Source organism: Megalobrama amblycephala, linkage group LG8 (assembly GCF_018812025.1).
Source record: "Megalobrama amblycephala isolate DHTTF-2021 linkage group LG8, ASM1881202v1, whole genome shotgun sequence".
Taxonomy (NCBI): Eukaryota; Metazoa; Chordata; class Actinopteri; order Cypriniformes; family Xenocyprididae; genus Megalobrama; species Megalobrama amblycephala.
Genome location: NC_063051.1, coordinates 22,911,814 through 22,937,500, shown reverse-complemented (window position 1 = coordinate 22,937,500; position 25,687 = coordinate 22,911,814). Strand labels below are relative to the sequence as shown.

Below are 25,687 nucleotides of genomic sequence, written 5' to 3'. Positions count from 1 at the left end.
CGGGTTGGCCTACAAAAACGCGTCATCCCTCGGGCACTCTATTGGGGGAGTACATATTAAATTCCACGTGAACCGGAAGTTGCAATCGACTTTTCTCCAGAGCTGTGACGCATTTCCAAGTGAAACGGAATATTGAATAGAGGAGAGTTTTACTTTAGCGCTCCTCCTCTCCATCTCTTGCTCATAGCAGACTAACGGTCGGAGGGGAGTGATTTAAGCGATTTCAACCCAAGCCGTCAAACTGATGTCATTAGAGAAGGGGCACCGTTGCAGAGGGGAGGAGCATTTTCAGATTTTGAAGTATTTTTTTACGAAGCCAAACAATTTTGACAACTTAACAGATACACAGACATTTTTTGTGTGTGGATTGACTTGCACGGATGAATTGTTCACCACAAAACTAGCAATTTGAGCTAACAAAATAAATAAGATCAATTTTGATTTCATGTGTACTTTAATGATCCCGACTGTTACGTAACGGTGTAATGTTGAGATTCGCCTGTTTTTCGGAGGTCTTTTAAACAAATGAGATTTACATAAGAAGGAGGAAACAATGGTGTTTGAGACTCACTGTATGTCATTTCCATGTACTGAACTCTTGTTATTTAACTATGCCAAGGTAAATTCAATTTTTAATTCTAGGGCACCTTTAAATCATTTTTTCAATAATTATATTTAATTATTATACAAGCTCGATGACAAAAAATTTCTACATGTTCCAAAAGGCCTACAATTAAATACCATTTATTTTTAATGATGATAAAGCTGCATGAGCCTTTCCTCTGGATTTCTTCTAAAGTTAAACTGATTTCCGGTTAATGTCCCTTCTAGCGAATCAGTTCTACCATTCCGAGTCACATGATCTGTGACTTGTGAGCCAAGCGGAAGAGAATGCGGCAGTGGTGCAGCGGTGAGATGGAGGAGAATCTCACTTGACAGAGTTATTAATTTTCAAAGTTTAATGAAATGATCAGATTTAATTACTGTCAAGATGCCGCTGTTGACTCAGAATAAGCGAATAGAGCGCGTGAACTCAGTCGCAGAACTCTTCAGCAAATACCCGTATCTGAAGGTACAAAATAATGTACAAAAATAGTAATCTGATAGCCAATTTAATATTCTAAGTAATATAATACGGCAGTATGAATGCACAGACTGTAATGCATAGACCCTCTTTCGCTTTATATTTAAAACTCGTAATGTACGAGATAAACAGGTAGAAAATAGAAATCCTTAAATATAATAAAACCTCAATTATTTTTTGATAGATAATACTTTATAATCGCTTAATAAATTAAATATATAACGACGTTTCTTCTAATAATGCTCTAATGTTTTGCATGCAGTATTCATCATGAACACATTAATTAGCTCATATACAGACTTCATGCAATGTCTGTATAATTTTATACATTTATTTCTCATATTTCAGGACTATTGAAATGAATTGTAAAAATGTATAATAATTTTTTTTAAAAAACTAAAAACATAAACTTGAATTCCTTTATGCATCTTAATGTTAAAAACATTAATATCCATCGTATTTTTTCACTTTTCAAATTCATTTGACAGTAGAGGACGTCTATGTGGTTTTGACACATTGATGTGCCTGTCTTAGGAAAGTGCGAAGCAGTTTCTGTCCAGCAGTCCAGAGTCTGTGGACCCTAAACAGCTCCTGTATGTCCAGCAGCGAGAGTTTGCGTCCACCACACCAGCGGACAGTGAGTGTGTGCCGATGATCTGATGAGCTGCTGCCATTTGTCAATCAAACGGACACTGATGTTTCTCTTTCCTCAGATTCTGTCTCTATCCTGGGCTCCGATGATGCCACAACATGCCATTTAGTAGTGCTCCGACACACAGGTAACACAAAACCTTCATCAAATCAATATCTGATGCCATTTTACTGTACGTTTGTGTGTTTGATTCTGTATTGATTCTGTTCTGAAGGCAGTGGAGCGACTTGCCTTGCACACTGTGATGGTTCCAGCACATGGACTGAAGTTCCTCTTATAGTCAATGCTGTGACCTCTAAAAGTAACCCTGTTAAAGAGGGCAGGTGCTGTAGATCATCATGCATCACTGAACTCCACTGGGTTTATCAAATATAAAGAACTTTAGGAGTGTCTGCATGATATAATGTGGGTGTGTGTGTCTTCAGACTGGAGCTGCATCTTGTCGGGGGTTTTGATGATGACAGAAAGACCTCTCACTCACTCAGCCTTAGTATTCTGGGTACGTTGTGTACAAATGTGCGATGAAGATGAAACATTCACTGTGAGATCAGAATATGAGATGGAATGTTTTGCCTTACAGCTGCCTTTCAAAAACAGAAGGAAGACATTCACCTGGAGACGTGCTGCATCACAGGTCAGAGGAGCGTTTGTGCCATTTACTGTCAGGACATGCCAAATTCTTAAGTTTCTCTTATGCTGCCTTCATGTGCTCTTTGAATTATCATAAATACAAGTTTCCTAGGGAAAAAAATGCACATGAATGCCCTCTCATGTCGAAACTTGAATGCGTAATCACAGCTTCAGAAGTGGGAATTATCACATTTCCTGTAGCACGTGAAGGCAGCATTAGTTAATTCACCTTAAAGGGGCTATATGTAGAATTCAGAAACCCTTGTTATTAGCGACACCGTTGGCCGTTAAGTGAACTGCAGCCAGCAACTTGGTGCTCGTGCTCACGTAACGTACAAGAGACTGAACGTGATTCAAGGCCCGATATACTCACAGCGAAGTTAGCAAGGAAAAAACTTTTGCAGGATATTTTGCAGCAAATATCCTGACGCCACCCACGCTGCTGAGAGCAACGTTTAGATGAATATGTAAATATGTGATGTGCACTTTCTTCTCAACAACAAAGTAAACACACAACAAAAATAACAGCGATGAGAAAACAGCAGTTAAGAAAGTATATAGTATATCCATCATAGTGATGGATATGTTTGCAGCAGCTCTGCGATTCACCGGCATCATGTCGACAGATGAAGTCATTCAAATTACACTGTTATGATAGTTTGATTATAAAGTATATTTGAGATCTGATCATGTGAGACTATAGTTTCCAGTTACCCCTTTCTTTGCATGACACTTAAATAGCTCTTTCTGCATTATCTGCGTAAACGTCGTATCATTTTGATTTTCCTGGCAAAAACCTCCTGAGTCCTTCATGTAAAAATCAGTCTACAGGCTTTCATAGACAACCTAAGAAATCATAGAAGGTCTCGTTTTTTTAAGGTTCGTTAAAAGTTGTTCAAACATTGCCATTAAAATTTTAAAAACGATTGATACATGAAATTCTTACATGTAGCCCATTTAAAGGGATAGTTCACCCTTAAAATGTAAACCTGTGTAATTTTATTCTTTCTGTTGACCACAAAAGAAAAATTTTCATATGATGAAAGCTCATAGTGACCACATAAAAAAAAAAAGCACTGGAAATTTTGTCACTACAATTTATGTACTATTTATGCACTATGTTCCAAATCATCTGAGGTCAAATGATGCTTTATGAGAGGAACAGACACAAATTTAAGTCATTATTCATGGAAAATTGTTCCTTTCTTCAGCAGCTTGATTTGCTTTAAATAACGGCTTAAATGTGCCGTTTACACATTGCATTTTATTCAGTTCTTTGGGTCTGTTCTTCACACTGAGCTGTTGCATGACTTCAGAAAACTCAGAATGTAGTGCATGATAACATACCTGCAATGCATATTTATGCATAACACAATTATGTTTCTTCAGACATGAATGATGTCATCACAGAGGGGATTCATCGGCCCGTCGTGTATGGGATAGGTACAGTGTAACTTCTCTGAATATCACCGTCTCTTCATGTTGTTATCTAAGTTGTGAATTTGCATTATGAATTGAATGTAATGAAAGAGAAATACAGGATGTTGCACAATAATGTAAAAAAAAAAAACTAAATAGACAAAAATTTTTCGATGTCCTCTCCGGTTTCACACAACAATAAAAATAAAGTGTGACCAGTGCAGTCAAATTGTGATTTTTCAGAAAAATATTGTGATTGTAATTTAAAATATTTTTTTAAGGTCCAGGTTTTTGCTTGTTTAGCCAAAATTTGTGTGATGACATTTTTTTGGCCAGTAAAATAATTATTATTATAATTTTTTTATTTTATTTATTTATTTATTTATTTATTTTTAATAATTATTATTATTATTACTACTAAATAAATTATTATATATTTCTCTATAAAAAAGTGTTTATGTTAAAAATATTTATTTATTATTTTAAAACTGTATTCATTTCTTTACCATCAAGGTTTTATTTTGGTGGAAAACCACAGGGAGCTTTAAAGCTTCTCTTCTGTTGTGTAAACTGCTAGTTTATAAGCATTTCATGTTACAAGCCATATCAGTTTTATTTCCATTAATTATGCAGCTTTACATGTGAGTATTTCTGCCTGAATGCAGGTGTGAACGTTAAAACGGGTCACGTGTTTCCAGCCTCGTTTGAATGTCGAGGTCCGGCGGAGGAGCTCCGATCTGCACGCACCTTCTCTGGTGGACAGGTACATAGATGAAGCCGTCCTGCAGTGTTGAACACAACGGCCAAATTACAAATATCTGACTGCATGACGCTGCGATTGACCAATCAGAATCTGAGTAGCCAAACTGATGCACCGTAACTAATTGTTATATATAAATTGGTGTGTGTTATTGACAGATGGTTGAAGTGTATGATTCCAGCAGAGAGCTTGTAAAAATTGGCCCGTGCAGATGGACGCCAAACAATGACATGGGCTTCTGGCTGTCTCAAGATGATGAAACCATCCTACAGGTCTGAATGCCCATCAAAGTTTGCATATATGCTTTTGTTGAGTATATTTGATACATCTGGTCTTTATGCCTCATATAGTGTGATATAGTGAGAATATGGAGGACAAAAAAACAACTCAGTTTTATTCAGAGGTGCAAACTGAGCAAAAATATGCAATTTGGTGCAGATGCTGATATTTATATGGACAAAAAAGTAAGATTAAATTCTGATGCTTGTAATGTAAATCACAGATTTCTTTATAAAAGTATAGCAGATACTTTCATAAAATGCATATAAATATCAATATCTACCAATAATATGTCTTAGTAAGATGAGGATTAGTAAGAAAAAGGATTAGTTCACTTTGAAATGAAAATTAGCCCAAGCTTTACTCACCCTCAAGCCATCCTAGGTGTATATGACTTTCTTCTTTCTGATTAACATAATCGCAGAAATATTAATAAATATCCTGACGCATCCGAGGCGAGCTTTGTAATGGCAGTGAACAGGGGTCACGAGTATGAGCTGAAGAAAGTGCTTCCATCCACATACAGTGTTCACCTTGAAATATTACTAACAATATAAGTTTACTTTATAAAAATCAGTACCGATTTCACAGCAAAGACACGTGAATCACAAGCTGAAGGTGGATGTTTGTACAATTATATTGAAAGACTTTTACTTGATAAAAAAATAAGCTTTGCTTATTATCTAATTTCTCGTCTGGTTTGTTCATCAGTTTTTGTCCACGTCCCCGTACGCAGAACCTCCTCACTTTGTCCAGCACATCAAATCCACCATCCAGTTCCTGCTGGATCATCCGAGTGCAGACGGGCTGTTTCCGGGCGGACAGCCGCAGCTCTTCCGCCGCTCTGAAGAGGGCCACTGGAAGAAAGTCTGAAACGCTGACCTCTGTGACCCACTGAAAGCCAACCAAAGGCCTTTGAACATCTGCTGGTTAAAGTAGAAGCTCCTTTACTCTGATCTGAAGCCTGCTGTGAAGACGATTTCTATGCAGAGTGAAATATCTGATGATGGTTTTACTCATGTGTTTCATTGATAAACTTTTCAAAGACTGCACTTGCCAGCCCTTACATAGAAACAAGAGCCTATTAACTCTTTTGTTTCTATTTTGTTTCTTGTATGTCAATGCAAATGTGTACATGCATCATAAGACGTGTCTTTTATTTTAAACTAATATGATGATGTGTTGTTTTCTTCCTATCATCCAGCTGGATCTCATTTGCTCTTTATGAATTCATTTGAGAAACTGAAAATACAGTATGTTTGTGTCCTTTGAGGAGAAATAAGAGCATTAAAATTCCGTTACCAGAGGAAACATGGTGTTTTATATATTGAGACATTTATATAATAATAACAATGAATTCACCTTTAGGAGGAAACAGAATTATGTCTTCTGTTTATTGACAGATTTTAGAAATGTACCATATGAATTACTAAAGTACAACATATCTGTATTTAAAATGTATGATAGGTTATTTAACAATAATTTGAACAATGAAATCAATTCATTGTTTTGGGCAACAGAAATTATAATTAATATATTATAAGGTGCTACATATGAATGTAACATTTATAATGATAACATTTTAGGGTCCAATTCTCACTATTAAAGGTGATAAAGAGGATCTTTTTGTCGACTGAGAAGCCAAAGACTGTTACTGAGTTTTTGAAATGAGCGCATGCGTAAGAACAACCCCCCTTCCTTTCGAGGGAGCGCCTCCCAAAACTCGTGCACGAGTATTGGAACACGAGTGTTTACCACCGGCATTCGCTGTATCGTGTTAGTGGATTCATTATGTCGGACTCACCGCAGGTAACTCATAATCTGCAGTTGTTACTCCTGTCTCCGGACAAAAACATTGCATGCGGCGCCTGTGGAGTGTGGAAAGTTACTGGAGCGCGCAGCCGCACTCGTCTCTCACAAGGAACGTCATAGCAGTGATTGACAAGCCAGAGGGCCAATCCGCGCGCGCCTCTCACAAGGAACGTCATGGCAGTGATTGACAAGCCAGAGGGCCAATCGTTTACGCGATGATCGCGTAAACGATTGGCTGATGTTTTTAAGGCCCTACCTCGTGCACAGATGATGTATATTAATATTATTCCTTTCAGTGCACCTAATAAATAGTCTTTTATCAGTTAGTAAAGACAGTTTCAAGTAATATTGCAAAAATGTATAAAACAAAACATCGTCTTTAGCACCTTGTGAGAGACATGCGCGGATTGGCTCTCTGGCTTGTCAATCACTGCCATGACGTTCCTTGTGAGAGACGAGCACGGCTGCGCGCTCCAGTAACTTTCCACACTCCACAGGCGCTGCATGCGATGTTTTTGTCAGGAGGCAGGAGTAACAACTGCAGATTATGAGTTACCTGCGGTGAGTCCGACATAATGAATCCACTAACACAATACAGCGAATGCCGGTGGTAAACACTCGTGTTCCAATACTTGTGCACGAGTTTTGGGAGGCGTTCGGGTCACGTTTGGGAGGCTCGAAAGGAGGGGGGGTTGTTCTTACGTATGCGCTCATTTCAAAAGCTCAGTAACAGTCTTTGGTTTCTCAGTCGACGAAAAGATCCTCTTTATCACCTTTAACTAGTTGCTTATTATTAGCTTGCAAATTACTAAGATATTAGCTGTATATTAGTACTTATAAAACACATATTAATGCCTTATACTGCATGACCATATTCTACATCCCTTAATCCTATCCAATACCTAAAATTAACAACTACCTTACTAACTATTAATAAGCAGTAATTAGGAGTTTATTGTGGCAAAAGTCATAGTTAATAGTTAGTTAATAGTGAGAATTGGACCCTAAACTAAAAATTATTAATTATAATTATAATTATTAAGTTTTTGCCATCTGTTAACTAAAGCATACAGACTGAATCACCAGAATTGCAATGGTTTACAAATTTTGAGAATGGTTTGGGAAGACATAGGCAATATCTTCCTTTGTTGTTCATTTTAAACACGACACAAATAAAACAAAACTTTGATTAATAATAAAGGTTTCCTTATGTTACACTTGCTTAATTCTCCAGGAAGTGACATCATTTTGGAAGGAAATCAGCAGCACAAACATCAGTAAGTATTAGAAATGCTGTTGTCTTTTCCTGCAGCAAGATTTTATTGGTCTTTTTTATTTATGTATCTGTTGGGACAAAGCATGGAAATGTGAAACATAAATAATATTAAAGAACCGTCCTACAAAATACTACATAGGATTAAATCAGTTTAGGCAGAATATTTCATACACCTGTCAATTTTGACTGGAAAAGTAAATAATTTAGCATTAGTTTGATCATATATTTAAGATTATTTTGGAAGGATATCTATATTAACAGAAAACGGGGGTGTATGATAGAAATTTGTGTATTTAATGTATTTTTTTATTTTCAAAATCACTTTTTGGAAAGTAAAGAACAATACATTATGCAATTATTTATTTTATTAGGAAAATTAATCATAAAAAGTGGGCTCTTTACAAACCAGATTTCTTACATTTTATAAATGACTTCCAATTATACATGAACCTTTTGGAACTAATCAAAAACAAAAGTACATGTAATGTTTTGAAAGCACTGAAATGTATGTAACTTTTTATGTTTTTTCATCAGTTTCAATCACCTTTTTGCCTTCAGTAGTTCATTGTAAATGGATTTGTGTGTGATGTAAACTGTATGATAATTATCCTGCAAAACAAAATGCAAAATGTTGTTTAAAATAGTTTTTATGGAGTATGACGCCAAGAAGAACATGTCTATTTAATGTCAAGTAACCAGATACTCAGAAATCCAAAATTTTGCAATCTTATGTAAAGTTGTTTTTTTTTTTTTTTTCACTCTGTATGTATTTGCAACCATATAGCTGAGATCTGAGAAAGTATGTGGATTTTTTAAACAAATGACCAACAACAAGATCCTACACCACCAGCAAGCACATGCGCCTTTATGGACATTTATTAAATATTAATTTACCTGGGTAAAGTATTGTTCAAAGTTCATAAACAACACCATAAATGGCATGAAAGTATTTTTGTATGGAAGTAAAGATACAGAAAAACAGCCAACTACCAAAGTGAGGTATATACAATATCAGATTTTGCTTATTGTTTGATATGTTTTCTGTGCTTGGCATGTTAGAAAAAGTTTTAAATTGTATTCTGCTGTTGCATAAGCTTTTGTTCAGCATAGTTTCACTTGAAGCTTAAACAAGAAAACAGGTCTGCTGATATACTAAATACTACTACTTTTTCATAATGTAAGCCAATTGTGAAAGGATTTAGACTCTATATATGTCCTTAACATGATAAACTTATGACTGTAATGTGTTTTGTTGTTGTTGTTGTTGTTGTTGGTGGGGGTGGTGGCTTGGGTGCTATTTTGTGATTAGGCAAAATAAAATGGCTGTGGGTATTAAGAACCGACTATGCATTTTCTTGTTATCAGTTTCCATGAAGAGCAAAAGCACATACTGTGATCATGGGTGCTACACCTTCTAAGGTGATTTTTTTTTTTTTTTTTTTTTTTTTTGTGATTTCTTTTTTTATTTCAACAATAAAATAATTTGATTAGACACCATTATGGAATAATATTAATTAGATGAGAATCATGGTGATTTCTTCATTCCACAGGATAATGAACAGATTGAGAAAAAGGAAAAACCATTTTGTGAATGTGAGCTCAGGCAGAGACGTGGAACTTTGCAGAAAAATCCTAACTGTGAGTATTTTTCCAAAAAACCTACAGTTGCTCTCACAATTACTAAAGCACTGATTTATTGTTATTTTATTTTACAGTGAGAAATGACAAAGAAGATTCAGAAGAGAAGACACCGAAAGTATACATAGAACTCCACAGATTTGTAGTGATATTGATGGCTGTAGTTGCGGCACTTATTGGTTCAGTTGTTGGAGCTCAAAATGGAGTTTCAGGGTCTTGCAAGGGAATAATCTGCGGTGTTCTTGTGGGGATTATACTTTCAAAATTGATATCATTAATTCATGGCAACATATGATTTTACATTACTTTAACTCATAAAAATAAGTTTAAATTTAATAAGTTCAAATTTATTCACTCTTTTATCCAAAGAAACCTACACATTGTACATCATATAAGCACTTGAATCATAAGGAGCTGCAAAGTTTGAAAGTTGAACAGATACATGCTAGTACAAACTGCAAACAGAAAAGAATTTTCTTATGTTTTTAAGTAAAATATATTTGAGAATGTGCAGGGGTAGCTTAGAGTTATTCAGATTTTACAGAGTTAATTTTTTCAAGTAACTAGTAAAGTAAAAGTCAAACAAGCAAGCCCAGATTAGATAAAGTAACACAAATATAATGTAACATATTACTTTTCATAAAAAGTAACTAAGTAACACAACCACCAGTTACTTTTTAGGGTGTAACACAATTTTGTAATGTATTACTTTTAAAAGTAACTTTCCCCAACACTAGCATTATGTATATATTTTCTTGAAAACTGAGGGACGGGTTGGTTGACACTGGACAGATTGTACTATAGATTTGAATTGAAAAAAAAAAAAAAAAACAGCTAGTGAGAGTAAAAAGATAAAATACATTTGCTACACTAATACACGTCTGAATGAAACACTGCATACTAGGACTGTAGGGTGAATACAGGGACTTAAGTTCTTGCATCATACCAGCATTCATCTATGCCTCTTTAGTTCTGACATCATTTCTGTGGGCATATCACATTTAGACAGCTTTGTATGCTTTATATGTTAAAGATGTGCATCCAAGGAAGCTAAAAAGCAGGTGTTTGCTAGACTTTGTGTGCTGTTGTGTTGATGGATTTGCCTGAGCAATTGTGTAAAAATGGAAAGTGGAGTCCAGAACTACAATAAAAACAGGAACATACTCTATAAACATGCTCTCATTATGTTTTCCTTATACATTTTTAAAATTGTCTTTGAAGGATCTTACATTGCAGGAATTTTTTTTAACACATCAGCATGTTTCTCATATGTCAAGAGGCTTTAAATGACTGTACAAGGACTATGTAAATACTATGTAAAGAAAATTTATTTGGACTAAAATAAGTTTGTTTAGGATTTTATGTATAGGTTAGTCTAAACTAGACCCATGGCCCAGTCAGAAGATGGCTTAATGTTTTGGAAAATATAGGCCTATTGACATGGTAAATCATTCATGAGGACACGTGCCAAACAATGTCAGGCCATTTTCCATTTCTGGAGTTTGCATGCACCTACTTGCAACAATTTACTGATAAAAAGAGCTATGGCTCTGGTATAAGGAAGATCATTAATTGAACTACGGAGAGATGAAATTCATTAGATTCACTGGCAATATTCTGTTTTGTTGATTCCCATTTGTTTGTGAATTTATTAAATGTAAACTATTTACAATATATTGTACTATATGAATAAGTTTAAAGTGCTTTCTAGGTTCAGTTTTGTGGGCCGAAGAGCGTCCTCTGCTGTCAGCGTCTCATATGGCCACCGGAAATACAACGTGGTGCGTCCCGGAAATACGTGGGGCAGATGGAAACTGCTAGTGGCGCGAAATCTCTGGTCATTCGTGGGTGAGTTTATATACTTTCAATTTGGCAGTTAGCATAATTTAGCTGGTTGTTTACTATAAATGCGGGCAGTTGCAGCAGCGTCCTGCCATGTGACATACTAAACTGGGGTGCGTTTCCCGAAGCGAACTATGGTCGCAAGTTCGGTCGTTACCAATAGAGTTCAATGGGACTTACGACCATGGTTCACCAACGATGCTTTCGGGAAACTCACCCCTGGATCGTAAACTGTTTTAAATTGTGTTTCTAAATCTTGTATAAGTGATGGCTGCAAAGCCATATACAAGTACGTTATACAGAAGGATAAAATAACTTTCCAGGACAAAGGCAAATTAAAGTGTAACAAAGGCAATAAAAAAGTGTGCAAAAACCAACCCGAGGTGTGCAATGACTAATTATGAGCTCATATTAATTTAGAAGTTAACATGAAATATTACTTAAAATAAAAATCACACTGTCAAAATTCAAGTCAGACTGTAGTACTATTCAAAATAAAATAAGGAAAGGGTATTAACAAAGCAAAAAAAGTTGAATGCTGACCAGTTACAGGGTCTGAAATACCCTATACATTTCAACCTAGAACCTTGATGTTGGGGAAAAAAGTTTTTAATGAAAAAAGTCCATGTTATCAGATTTATTTGTGCGTTCTGTAACTGTACTGTATATTTATCTACTATGTTTGCTTTATATTTGTCCAAAATAGTGTTTTTGTAATAAACTGATGTATTTGCATTTTTTTTATAACAGACTGTCAATCAAACATTTGTAAAAGTCTTCACATTATGAAATGACTTTACATTATTAATTTATATGATTTGAATGTGTCTGTAGGTGAAGATGAGCAAACGCAGATCAGCCGCTCTCACTGAAGCCCAGTGCGTCTCTCTGGTCTGTCAAATGGTTTTTATATAGAGTTTTCTGATGTTTCTGCCTCTACACATTTCTACAATTTGTTGTTTTTTATTGGGTTGATCGTGTCTGCAGGCTCAGAAGCTCCTGCGTGAGAGACTGTGTCACCAGAAGCTCCCGGATCAGCCCGCGGGTCTGGACTCACAGCACAAGTGTGTTCAGTTACAGTAATATCTGATCCTGTCTGCTGTAAATGTGTATATGTGGATTCTTACACTGTGTGTGTGTGTGTGTGTGTGTGTGTGTGTGTGTGTGTGTGTGTGTGTGTGTTCAGGCACTTGCTGGAGCTGTTGAGACGTACTGCTGTTCATGGAGAAAGCAACTCCGTCCTCATCGTTGGTCCACGAGGATCTGGCAAAACTATGGTATGAAATATTTGAGATTCAAGGTCCGTTCACACCAAGGATGATAATTATAATAACTATAACTATAAAGTTTTAATAATTGGGATCTCCAGACCACAACTGTAATGATAACAACAGAGTGGAACAATATTATTGGAATCACTTTCAGATCAATTTTTTTTTTTCAGCTTAATCAGAATACATCCTGCTTTAAAAAGCTTGAGGATTTAAATTGGCAGATGAAAAAACTGCAGCAAGCTTATAATAAACAGAAAGTTATCATCTGCTGGTGGACGCTAATATAATTATGGTTATAGTTATCATTCTTGATTTGAACAAGCCTTTGCTCTCTCACTGATGACTGGTTCATTTATTCACACGGGGTCTCTTAAAGTTTTTTAGAGCAGGGTCTTTCCAGTTTTTTTTTTTTTTATGCCCTTCCCTCGCTAACTTCCCTCAGTCTCGTTGACTCGGATGTACGTCATTGCTTACGTTTCATGAGTGCCCACTACTGGCGGAACCCTTGCAATGGGCTGAATTGGAACATCCTAAACCAGGGATGGGCAACTTCAGTACTGGAGGGCCACTGCCCAGCAGAGTTTAGCTCCAACCCTAATCAAACACACCTGAACCAGCTAATTAAGGTCTTTAGGATTAGTAGAAAGTTATAGGCAAGTGAGTTTTTATCAGGGATGGAGATTAACTCTGCAGGACACTGGCCCTCCAGGACCGGAGTTGCCCATCCCTGTCCTAAACCCTTGATCACTTGTAATCTGCTATGGAGTTGATTTATTATTTACATTTTTTTCCTTACGAAACTGTTTAATGCAGCATTCTATATGTATATAGGTGTGTTTTGTTTTAGATATTTAAAAAAAAATATACATATCATTGTTGTTTGAGGTGGGTAAATTAAACGCGATATGCAGCAACATCACAGTTGTGTTGCATTGTGGTATATAGAGCAGCCTGAAGGGTACATATAAAGTAGACTCACTCCCTCGATTTTGGTCTGTCCATATAAACTTCCCTCATCCACTTCACAAAGTGGAACGCACTTCAAAATGGTGGCAGGGATTACCCCGAGGGGAAGTGCTTAGGAAAGTGTGTTAGTGCGTGTCTAAAACTGGAGTGGAATGCTACCTTACAGTGCGTTCCAAACGGGATATATCACCCTGGCACTTCGGAGTGAAAACAATCATGGCCGCCATGTTGAAGGGTTGTTCCAAACCAAAGTGCTCAAAACTGGCCACTTCAAAGGGCCCTTCGGAATGAAGGATTTCGAAGGGTACAACTGATGGACACTTCGGGCCCCATGATCCTTTGCACAGGGAAGTTGTTTGACGTCACAGAATAGGTACAGGAGGTTAGGAGTTCGATTTTATCTATAAATGTATATATAGTATTTTTCTATACTACTGGAATATTTATACAAGTTAGATATGGTACATTATTATGGTCAAAATGACATTGTACTTCAACAAAAATACTATACAGCTCCCTTTATCAGTCCATTCAAATGTTTCAAATGCATAGACACAATATACAGGTGCATCTCAATAAATTAGAATATCATGAAAAAGTTGTATTTTTTTCTGTAATTTAATTCAAAAAGTAAAACTTAAATATATTCTAGATATATTAGACATAAAGTAAAATATTTCCAGACTTTTTTGTTTTCATGATTACAGCTTGCTGCTCATCAAAATCAAAAAATCAGTATCTCAAATTATTAGAATATTTAATTTCAAGTTCTATTAAATTACCATTCTTGGGGTATAAATACTGGGTTTAGGTCAGTAATCCCAACAGCAGTCATGGGGAAGTCTGCTGACTTGACAGTTGTCCAGAAGACGATCATCAAGACCCTCTACAATGAGGGTAAGCCACAGAGGGTCATTGCTGAAAAAGCTGGCTGTTCGCAGAGTGCTGTGACAAAGCATATTCATGGAAAGTTGACTGGAAGAAAAGTGTGGTAGGAAAAGGTGTACAAGTGAAAGGAATGACCGCAGGCTTGAGAAGATTGTCAAGCGAAGCCGATTTAAGAACTTAGGAGAGCTTCAAAAGGAGTGGACTGAAGCTGAAGTCAGTGCATCAAGAGCCACCGCACACAGACCTCTTCAGGAAATGGGCAACAACTGTCACATTCCACGTACCAAGCCACTTCTGAACCAAAGACAACGTCAAAAATGTCTTACCTGGGCTAAGGAGAAAAAGAACTGGACTGTTGCTCAGTGGTCCAAAGTCCTCTTTTCAGATGAAAGTAAATTTTGCATTTCATTTGGAAATCAAGGTCCCAGAGTCAGGAGGAAGAGTGGAGAGGCACAGAAACCATGTTGCTTGAAGTCCAGTGTGAAGTTTCCACAGTCAGTGATGATTTGGGCTGCCATGTCTTCTGCTGGTGTTGGTCCACTGTGTTTTCTGAAGTCCACAGTCAACGCAGCCATCTACCAGGAAATTTTAGAGCACTTCATGCTTCCTACTGCTGACAAGCTTTATGGAGATGCTGATTTCATTTTCCAGCAGGATTTGGCACCTGCACACACTGCCAAAGGTACCAAAAGCTGGTTCAATGACCATGGTGTTACTGTGCTTGATTGGCCAATCTCGCCTGACCTGATTCTCTATGGGATATTGTCAAGAGGAAGATGAGAGACACCAGACCCAACTATGCAGATGACCTGAAGGCCGCTATCAAAGCAACCTGGGCTTCCATTACACCTGAGCAGTGCCACAGGCTGATTGCCTCCATGCCACGCCGCATTGATGCAGTAATTCATGCAAAAGGAGGCCCAACCAAGTATTGAGTGCATAGAAATGAACATAATTTTCAGAAGCCTGACATTTCTGTTTAAAATATCCTTTTTTTATTGATCTTATGAAGTATTTTAATTTTTTGAGATTTTGTGGGTTTTTGTTAGATGTGAGCCAAAATCATCACAATTAAAAGAACCAAAGACTTAAAGTGCTTCAGTCTGTGTGCACTGAATTTATTTAATACACGAGTTCCACAATTTGAGTTGAATTACTGAAATAAATGAACTTTTCCATGACATTCTAATTTATTGTGATGCACCTGTACATTATATTTAAAGTAAAAGACCGGCAGTAGCTTATAATGTTACTACAGTAAATGAATGCGTATTAATACAAAGAGTAAACCAGGGGAAAAAAGACGAAGGCGCTTCCTTGATTGTCTCGTTAAGATGACGCTGAAGTGCGTTCCAAAAAATAGTTTTTTTGACCCCTACACTCTTCATCCCTTTGAAGCTCTCACTCCGGAGGGTAAACCCTTTGAAGGGATTAGGGCATAGGGATGAGCCCTTCCGAATGGAACGCAGGGTTGGAGTCTCGACTAATGAGCTGATGATCTGAATCAGGTGTGTTTGATTAAGGAGACATGGAAAACATGCAGTGTTGGGGAGGCTCCAGTAATGTGTTTGGGAACCCCTGATTTAGAGTAATTAATAAAAAAAAAGAATGAAAATTTTGTCATTATTTACTCACCCTCATGTATTTTCAAACATTTTTACTTAAAACACAGAGCAGATTTTTATTTCTTTCTTTTTTTGAGAAACACCATGTAGCTCTTTTCAATATAGCAACATTCGTGTGTCAAGCTCCATTGAGGACAAAATAATTACATAATAATATTGAAATAATATAATTATGTAATATAATGTTTCATATCATCTTATTATATAATAATTATAATAAGACTAAAAATATTTCAGTGTCTTCCTTACACGAAGCTTAAAAAATAGTTATTATATTATAAAAAATGCCCATGTGCTTACTTATCAAAATATCGTGGGTGAACTGCCCCTTTAAATCAGTCCAGATGTGAGACATTCAGCTGCCACCCCACCACAAATGTTTTAAAGGGGTGATGAACTGAGAAATAAAATTTTCCTTGAGCTTTTGACATATAAGAGGTCAGCATACTATAAGAATATCCTGCAAGTTTTAGAGCTGAAAACTTCCTTGTTAGTCCAATAAAAGCTTTTATTGACATCATACCCAGCAAACGACAGGATTTTCAAAGTGAGGATCTATGATCTATGTAAGTAACTGTGTTAATTCTAATGCCTGATCTGATATGTAATGATTTATGTACAGTCAGATGTTCTTTGTCTGTGTGTCAGTAAATCAAACCCTTGACTAAACATCAACTTGCGTTGTTTCTCTTAGTAGGATGAAAATAATCTGTTATTTAACGGTGATTAAATTATATAAAGAAAGCGATCAAAGAAAGCTCCCTTTGCAATCGTTGGAGCAGCTGTTTGACAGCTTCAGCGCGAGTTTATCAGTGACTGACGCGCAAAATTCCCATTTTATTCAACAAATCTCTTGGTTATATCGCGTTTGCACTGTTAGTCATAGATGCAAACTCCTCACCTTTCAGTGACAACTTACCTTTTTGAGATCAAAATAGGTCACTTATGGGATTTGCATAGATCCAATGAGAAAGTATTTTTATGGGGGTGGGGGGGTGTTACAAGGGTACTTGGTTGTTTCAATAAGTACTGTACATTGTTTCCTTTACTCTTACTTTAAAAACTAATTTTTTTAAAGGGGAATATTTTATGTATTTGAGGTCTGAGATGTGGGAACGGTGAAGAGAGATGGCAAACAGTTTGCAGTTTAGCTCAGTATTGCCATCTAAACAGCCAATATTGTCTTAAATATCCCGCATTACAGTTTTGGATATATACAGTATTAAAAATAAATATAAAATTCCTTAAAGTAACTACAAATGAGCATGTAAAGCAAATATTTTTTTTAAAAACATATCGTGCGAAGCATGCCCCTGCCCCACGCAATGTTCTCACCTTTTTCCCCCCTTACCTCTTTGCATCCCTGGTTAGTGAAGATGAAAGCATTTGTTAGTGTACAGAAATTGAGTTGCAATGATGAGATTGGCTGATTTTTTTTTTAATCCTTATCATTTTGCATCTCAAGTAAATGTACCTTGACTTAGGATATTTGTACGGGAAAGCTTTAAAAATACAGAGAATGAGCATGACTTTTTGCAGTGCGATGCAAAAGTTCAGTATAGTTCCTCATTTGTTATGCAATGATTTTTTATAATAATAAAAAAATGTGTACTTTGTATGTGTGTTGTGCAGCTGCTAGGCTGTGTCCTGAGAGAGCTCATGAGTCTGAAGGAAGTGCAGAAGAATGTCCTTCTGGTGGAGCTGAACGGTGAGTTCATGCACATCATTTTAGTGCCGTTTGTACCCTATATTAAACAGTGACATGAGAAGCTGCAGCTGTATTGCATCTCAAGAGTAGTTGTTTTGGTGACAGCGATGATTTTCTGAGCACAGGTCTTCTGCAGACAGATGACAAAATCGCTCTGAAAGAAATCACTCGCCAGCTGCACCTGGAGAACGTCGTAGGAGACAGAGTCTTTGTGAGTGTGATGCTGGAATTACTTACCTAAAAATAAACATTCTGTCATCTTTTACTGAAATATTGCAGTTTTTGTACTGAGAGGTTTTCTTGTGTTTTAGGGGAGTTTTGCAGAGAATCTGGCTTTTCTTTTGGAAGCGCTCAAGAGAGGTGAGGCTTCATCACTGTTAAAATCGATTTTAGTTCTGGAATCGGATACTTATAAAATTAAATTCAGATTCCATTTATCGATTCCTATGTGCCAATTTTAATGTGATTTTAAACCATTCAAGTGCAAGAAAACAAAAGAGAACTCAGTTTGGCACAGAAAGCTGCCTCTTAATAGTGCATGAATACTCCATAGTCCATAAGGATAACTTATAAACCTTTAAAGTCAGCTTTACTGTGAGCTACAAGGTTAATCGATGGTATTTTCTTTTGTTGAAGCCATCAGTCCGCATTATTTTAACTTGGTTTTAAAATAATCATGTTTAACGGTGGAATTTGTGGGGAAAAACTACATTACCCATGATGCTGTACAGAAAATTCCACCAATCGGAGTGTCAAAACAAGCAAAATGTGCTAAAAGAGCTTATCTCTGCCCACTCCCATGAAGCACCGCGACTGATGTATTCGAGTCGATCTCCTTGTGCTTTTAAAATACTTAAATATTTGAATATAAATATTTTTAAAATAAAAATAATATATTGTTTTATTAATTTTTAATTTGATTATGCTGTTCACAATGCTTCATGGATTTGTAGTTCTGTCTGCAACAGAATGTTTTGCAAAAAGACACAATAAATGTTTACATCTATAAATGATTTATCTAATTGGAATCTAAAGTGAAAATCGATAAGAAAATAATTGAAATTGAAAGGCAGAATTGAAGTCTCTAAAATTCAAATACCCAACCCTAATTACAGTAATATAATAGTATTATTTATACTATTCTAATATTTAATCATATTTATTCATATTTTTATGTATTTTTAGTTTTTATTTTCATTTTAGTAATTGTATTATTTTTTTGTAATTTTCATTATTATTATTATTTTTAATATTTCTAATTTTAAATAATTTTTATTTCAGTTTTGGTTTCAGTAATTTTAGTACTTCTTAACTTAAGCCTATTTTATTTCAGTTAGCTGCCAAAGCAACATTTTTACTTTTCCATTTAATTTAAGTTTTTCATCCAATATTAATATTTTATTTCAGTATAATTTTTAAGTAACAAAAATGTTTTTTAATAGTTTTATTTTTAGTATGATATTGTTGTAATATACTGGCATTATTTGTTACATCTCAATAAACAAATTGTTTAAAAAAACAACAACACTGCTGTGATGTTGTCTGATTATGTCTGTTGTGGTGTCAGGTGACAAGAGCAGCAGTCGCCCTGTGCTGTTCGTGTTGGATGAGTTTGATCTGTTCGCTCATCACAAGAACCAGACGCTGCTCTATAACCTGCTGGACGTGTCTCAGTCTGCGCAGACGCCTGTCGCTGTGGTGGGACTCACCTGCAGACTGGTGCGTCTGCTCTAAAAACATCTACAGACATGAGGGCTGCAGTCAAAAACCTACTTACTATAATTTCATCTGTCAACTACTTTACTGTAATTTAAATTCATCAATATTTTAATTTAATATATTTAATGTTCTCATTTAATTTAACATTCCAACTCTTGCCCAGTGCCTCCCTTTAAACAATGATGTAGACTGCAAAAAATGATTTTCTTCCTCAGTAATTTTTTGTTTTTCAATACAAATATCTAAACATTCTTAAAACAAGATACATTTACTTGAGATGGAAAACTACGACGTTAAGGCGTTATATATTAAAATAAACGTTAGATGTTAAAATAAAGACGTTAAGTCAGTACCAAAAAATGCATCAAAATTAAGAGAGTTTATGCTTAAAATAAGAACAAATATCTGGGTTTTTTGTTCCTACTATGGTTTATAATTTATAAATTTATACAGATATGGATCAACTTGAGGGGGAGTAAATGACGATAGAATTTTCATTTTTTGGTGAACTCCCTTTAATATCTTTAGTCATTTTGCTTCTTCAGTAAATGTACATTAATTTAAGAAAGATTAGATATTTGTACTGAAAAACAAGACAAAAATGCAGTGGAAGAACATCAATTTTTGCTGTGTATTCTATAAATATTGTGCAAAAAATATTCAGAAATTTTGCAATTTAATGTATTTTTGAAAATAAAAAAAAAAAAAAAAAAAAGGTTTCCAATATAATCTGTCCAATATAATGTTGACAATGTAAGGGACAGAGAAGAGGAAAAAAGTTTAACAGAAAACAAGTTTACTTTAGCCTGATAAAATGAAAGAAAAAATGAAAGAAAAAATGTGGCATTTGTTTTTTCATAGAAATTGATTTTTACTATTGCAACGTCATCACTGGTTCTCCATGCACAGGACAAAGACCCTATGAAATGTGTTGTACACTATTTTTATTATTGATTTTTATTGATTGGTTATTGTAGCCCTCATTCATGAACATTGACACATCAGGTGATGTAATGAAACCAAAGCTGATCATTCTCCTATCATTTATAGTTGTGTATTTGTGTGCATTACAGGACGTGCTGGAGCTGCTGGAGAAGCGAGTGAAGTCTCGATTCTCTCACAGGCAGATTCATCTGTTCAGCTCGCTCACGTTCAGTCAGTATGTGGATGTGGTTCGCGCTCAGCTATGTTTGCCTCAAGACTTCCCAGATCCCAAATTCTCCAATGAGTGGAACCACAGCGTCACGGTATGGATTCAAAAAGCATCTTTTCTTTGCTTCATAGAAAAAATGCATAAATTTTAGGGCTGGGCATTGATACAAATTTCCTTCCGATGTTCATTCTTGTTTATTTTGTGCTGTAACTAGTAGTAAAGAGGAAGAGATGATATATGAAGCTGACTTTCATAACAAAACTAACAAAGCTTATTGTTATTATTGGATGGCAAGTGATACTATAATGATTTGTTCACATCAACTGAAAACAGCATAGAATAAAAGATTGATTCTTGGGATTTTAGAATCAAAGAAATTTACATTTTACCCAGCCCTAATACATACTGTCAGTTTTTCTTACCTCACGTTCTCTGTTTTCCTGTAGAAATTATGTGAAGATAAGTCAGTTGAGGAGGTTTTGAAGAGAAACTTTAACTCCAGTAAAGATTTCCGCTCTCTGCATTCGCTGCTGGTATATTTAAATTCATTTATCTCTCATTCAGACCACAGTTGGAGATCTTGAATTGTTCACCTGTGCTTGTGTGTAAACATATGTTTGTATGTTGTAGTTTCTGGCTGTAAGTCGAGTGTCAGTCTCTCATTCGACTCTACGTGAGGCAGATCTGCTGGAGGCCAGTCGCTTGATTTCAGCTGATTCCAAAGCAAACATTCTTCACGGTGAGAACTTGATTTTTACTGCAGTTTCATGATTGTGATTTTTACATATTTTACACCTCATCTCTAAAAGAGCTGCAGTAATGCTCATCTCTAACTTTCTCAATTACCTTTTTTCCAGGTCTGTCTATTCTAGAGCTGTGCTTGATTATTGCCATGAAACATCTGAATGACACTTACGATGGAGAACCCTTCAATTTCCAGATGGTTCATAATGGTACGGCATCCTTCAGCACTCATGGAAGACCTTTTAAAATGGTGTTTTGCAGGCCTTTATGTTTAAATGTTCATTTTCAGCTCAAATGAATGTATTTCCCTCCCACAGAGTTTAAGAAGTTCATTCAGAGGAAGTCTCACTCCATTCATAAGTTTGAGAAGCCTGTGCTGATGAAGGTCAGTTCTCACATCACATCTTCAGATGGTACAGAAGTTTCTGTCACCTTGTTTGCTGCTTTCTAGTGGTCAAACATTAATAACTTAGTGGTACTCTGTTCATACTATCTACACGCAGGGCCTGAAAGTAACACAAGCGCAAGTAAAAATCAGTGTTGGCAATTATATGAAACGGTGTCACTCACCAGTTGGCTTTGGGGTACATAAAATACATACATGTCAAACCATGCACATAAAGAAACATACAACAAGATACATAAACTTAACTATACATACACTATGGAATACAACGACAGGACAAACAAACAGATAAAAAAAAAAACAAGAAAAGGAAAAAAGGAAAAAAAAAAACTTAAACGCTGGTCACCAAACATCTAATTTATTCATTTTTCAATGCAATGATTATCCCATTAAAGGCATAGTTCACCCAAAAATGAAAACCCCGCCATCACTCATCCACCCCCAAACAGCCCCAAACCCGCACGAACCCCTCCGCTCTGCAGAACACAAAGGAAGACATCTGGAAGAAAGCCAGCAACCAAACAGACCCCGCCCCCCACCAACCACCACCGCATTTATTTTTCCTACTATGGTAGCAAATGGGGGGCAAGATCTACCTGGCCACCAACGCCCCCCAGCATCCAGCGGAACAAAGAAACCCATACAGGCCCGGAACCACCCCAGGGCAAGCGAACGACAGCAGAACCACCATCTCCGGGAGAAACATGTTTCAGTTTCCTCTGTCTAGGAACTTTAAAAGAGGGCTCCATATTTTTTCAAAAGTAAAATAACTGTTTCCTGTTTCCACCTTGTATTCAGATGCGTTTTCCATTAAACGATCACAAGTGGTCAGCCGAGACGCATTACTGTTACACCTGGTATTATCACGTTTCAAATGCGTTTTCTGTGACCACTTGCTTTCAGATTTTGTGGAGAACCTCGCCTATTCGTCTCACTCAACTACATCACTTTCGGCACATGAAAAGTTGTGCCATCTCCCGGAAATTAGTTTTTGCAGGGTGGGATGTAGAATGTGAACAACGCTCGGGACAGTTGATGGGCCAGCGCTGCATCGTCACGAAAGTTTATAAATATTCAAGTACAAGAAGATGCTAAAGGGAGCTCATTTCGATACTTGCGCCCTGTGTGGAAAGTTTTGTGCACACACATCCAAGGCATGCGCCCAGAAAGCCGCATCTCAGACAGCGCACGAATGCTAAACTGAGCTCTTTCTCGTCTTCTTGCGCTTGAGCGGACAAATTCACGGGAAAAAAATAGCAAGTACCCTAGTAAACAGACTGTTATACCTTAAGTGAACGTAAACAGTTGAGAAAGTAAATGCATGTGTAACTATTAATTATTGGATCAGTGCATTCGCTCTTAAAGTGATAGCAGCCTAATATTCCTACTGTTGTCTATTTTTAATGTTAATCAAACAAAGGACAAAGAAAAAATCACTCAACTGCTCTTGACTTACCTGTTTTTGGCTGGTAAAAAAATATATTTATGGCCGGTAAATTTTCTTAAGTCACCGGCCATTGGCATGTGGCAAAAAGTTAGTTTTAGGCCCTGGGTACACGTATTCGTCCCAAAAATCTTCAGTATGAGTCTTTTTGTTTGGTGCACATGTGTACAAATACAGTGTTATTTTAACCTCTATATGTGCAGAACTTTTCTTTGTGCAGAATGTAAAAGATTTTAGAATAAGTTTAGAATTCCACTCCCATTCTAATCCTCTCTGTCTATGGCCACGTACACACTGCAGCTAAATTCGGTTGTCAGTTCACCTTTTAGTCGCGTTCTGTACACACACAGTTCAGTAAAATACGAGAGTGACAACAGCATTCTACAACCGTATTAACTCCCGAAAGGCCATGTACACACTGTAAGTTTCAGTAGTGACAACCGCATTTAAATGCATTTTAATCGCATTTTAATCCCCTAAATTATCGTTACATGTGTGTACGGAACACGACTCACTCTCAAAAATGCGATGATTGACAGCTTGGAAACCATAGCGACGTTTTGTTCTTCGCGCTCTTTCTGTGTTGCCATGGTCACTCACTATAAGCGTTTTTGGGCTTGTTGTTTAAGCTTGTCTCATAAAGCGAACAGGTTTATGGAGTTATTAAAGTGAGCACACATGAATTGCGATTTTCAGCATAAAGCATTTGGATAGGCTTGTGCTTTCCCTGTGATTTGCTGCGCATACATGAGAGACACACGTTATACTGGTGCACGTAAACGTCATTAACAACTAGTTGTTCATTTCGGTTCCGTAGACACTGCATAGAATTTCTGTAAATGCGGTTGTCACTACCTGTATTTTTCGGGAGTTAATGCGGTTGTAGAATGTGGTTGTCACTCCCGTATTTTACTGAACTGTGTGTGTACAGAACGCGATTAAGCACTAAAAGGTGAACTGACAACCGAATTTAGCTGTAGTGTGTACGTGCCCAAAAAAACAGGTAGTGACAACTGCATTTACAGCAATTCTGTGCAGTGTGTATGTAACCCAACTGAACAACTAGTTGTTAATGACGTTTTTTAACCTACATCGGTGATGTGTCTCCCTTCTGTATGTGGGGTAAATCACAGGGCAAGCACAAGCCTTTCCTCGTTTGAGTTGCCAGACTTTGCTAGAAAAATAGCCCATAATAAACCAAAATAAATCCAAATGCTTCATGCTGAAAAAAGACCAAAATATTGCGATTCATGTCTGCTCACTTTAATAACTCAATAAACCCGTTCGCTTTATGAGACGAGCTTAAACAACAAGCCCAAAACGCTCATAATGAGTGATCATGGCAATACAGAAAGAGTGTGCTCTGTGTGAAACAGGCTGTACAAGCATAAACAAAACACGACGCCTCCATCGACTGTGTTAGTGTGTTTCGTTAAATTGCTGAAAATTACATGTTTTGTCACTGTAATATTACTTTGGTCACAATAACGGATATCAAACACGAGAGACGCCAGATCATTGCTATGGTTTCCAAGCTGTCAATCATCGCATTTTCGAGAGTGAGTCGTGTTCCGTACACACATGTAATGATAATTTCGGGGATTCACTCCCGCATTTAAATGCGGTTGTCACTCCTGCAACTTACAGTGTGTACGTGGCCTATTTGATCTGCATGTGCACACTTGGCATTTTCCTTTCGTTTAATTGCATCTCATTCAGAATACTTTGACTATACTATGTTTGACAGTATCCAGACTTTTAAGTGTGCACAACTGTGTGTGTGTGTGTGTGTGTGTGTGTGTGTGTTTTCAGGCGTTTGAGCATCTGCTGCAGCTGGAGCTGGTTCGTCCGGTGGATGCCGGTGTGTGTAAAGTTCAGCGCGAGTATCAGCTAATGAGACTGATGCTGGAACATGGTCAGGTGATGGAGGCGCTGCAGAGGTACCCACAATGTCCCACAGACGTCAAACAGTGGGCCCTCTCGGCCTTCGGCTGACACTGCCGTCTTTAATTGCTGAAATATGCATTTTGTAAAATTGAATGTATTTGTATAGTTTGTATTTGCAATAAAAAAATAAGTTAATATAATTGCTGATTTGTAATGTCTTTGTTTCAGACTCTTCTAGTTCCATCAATGATGTATAAATATTGTTTTTGTGCTAACGTTTTGAGCACATTATTAAAGACCAGATAACTTTGATCAAACATTACTGAATATTTTTTTAGAGAACCTTGCCAGAACGTTAGCCAAAGTTCTAAGAGCGTTCCCTATTAGCTGGGATAGTGTGTCACAGATGTTGGTTTTAAATTACCACATTTGCGTGAAGAACTAAACATCATGTTTGGACATTGCTAGAATGATCTGTACC

General features: G+C 36.6%; 2 protein-coding genes and 1 long non-coding RNA gene across 3 annotated transcripts; all 3 read left to right on the top strand.

Annotated features, from left to right (window-relative positions):
* The first annotated feature begins 882 nt into the window (after positions 1-882).
* Positions 883-6,135, top strand: ntan1 (N-terminal asparagine amidase). The gene is made up of 10 exons (XM_048200120.1): positions 883-1,072; positions 1,619-1,721; positions 1,798-1,863; positions 1,951-2,059; positions 2,162-2,235; positions 2,317-2,370; positions 3,756-3,809; positions 4,451-4,548; positions 4,704-4,817; positions 5,536-6,135. The coding sequence occupies exons 1-10, from the start codon at positions 992-994 to the stop codon at positions 5,695-5,697; spliced, it is 915 nt and encodes a 304-aa protein (XP_048056077.1). The 5' UTR covers positions 883-991; the 3' UTR covers positions 5,698-6,135.
* A 1,202-nt stretch (positions 6,136-7,337) lies between these two features.
* On the top strand, positions 7,338-10,728 carry LOC125273282. Its single transcript, XR_007186037.1, has 4 exons — positions 7,338-8,911; positions 9,278-9,331; positions 9,463-9,550; positions 9,628-10,728. It is a non-coding gene; the product is annotated as an uncharacterized LOC125273282 (long non-coding RNA).
* A 546-nt stretch (positions 10,729-11,274) lies between these two features.
* orc4 (origin recognition complex, subunit 4) lies at positions 11,275-25,406 on the top strand. The gene is made up of 14 exons (XM_048200119.1): positions 11,275-11,398; positions 12,227-12,283; positions 12,380-12,456; positions 12,579-12,669; positions 17,778-17,853; positions 17,979-18,064; positions 18,165-18,213; positions 19,421-19,572; positions 20,646-20,819; positions 21,172-21,258; positions 21,356-21,464; positions 21,583-21,678; positions 21,787-21,854; positions 25,132-25,406. The coding sequence occupies exons 2-14, from the start codon at positions 12,233-12,235 to the stop codon at positions 25,312-25,314; spliced, it is 1,299 nt and encodes a 432-aa protein (XP_048056076.1). The 5' UTR covers positions 11,275-11,398; positions 12,227-12,232; the 3' UTR covers positions 25,315-25,406.
* The last annotated feature ends 281 nt before the right edge of the window (positions 25,407-25,687 follow it).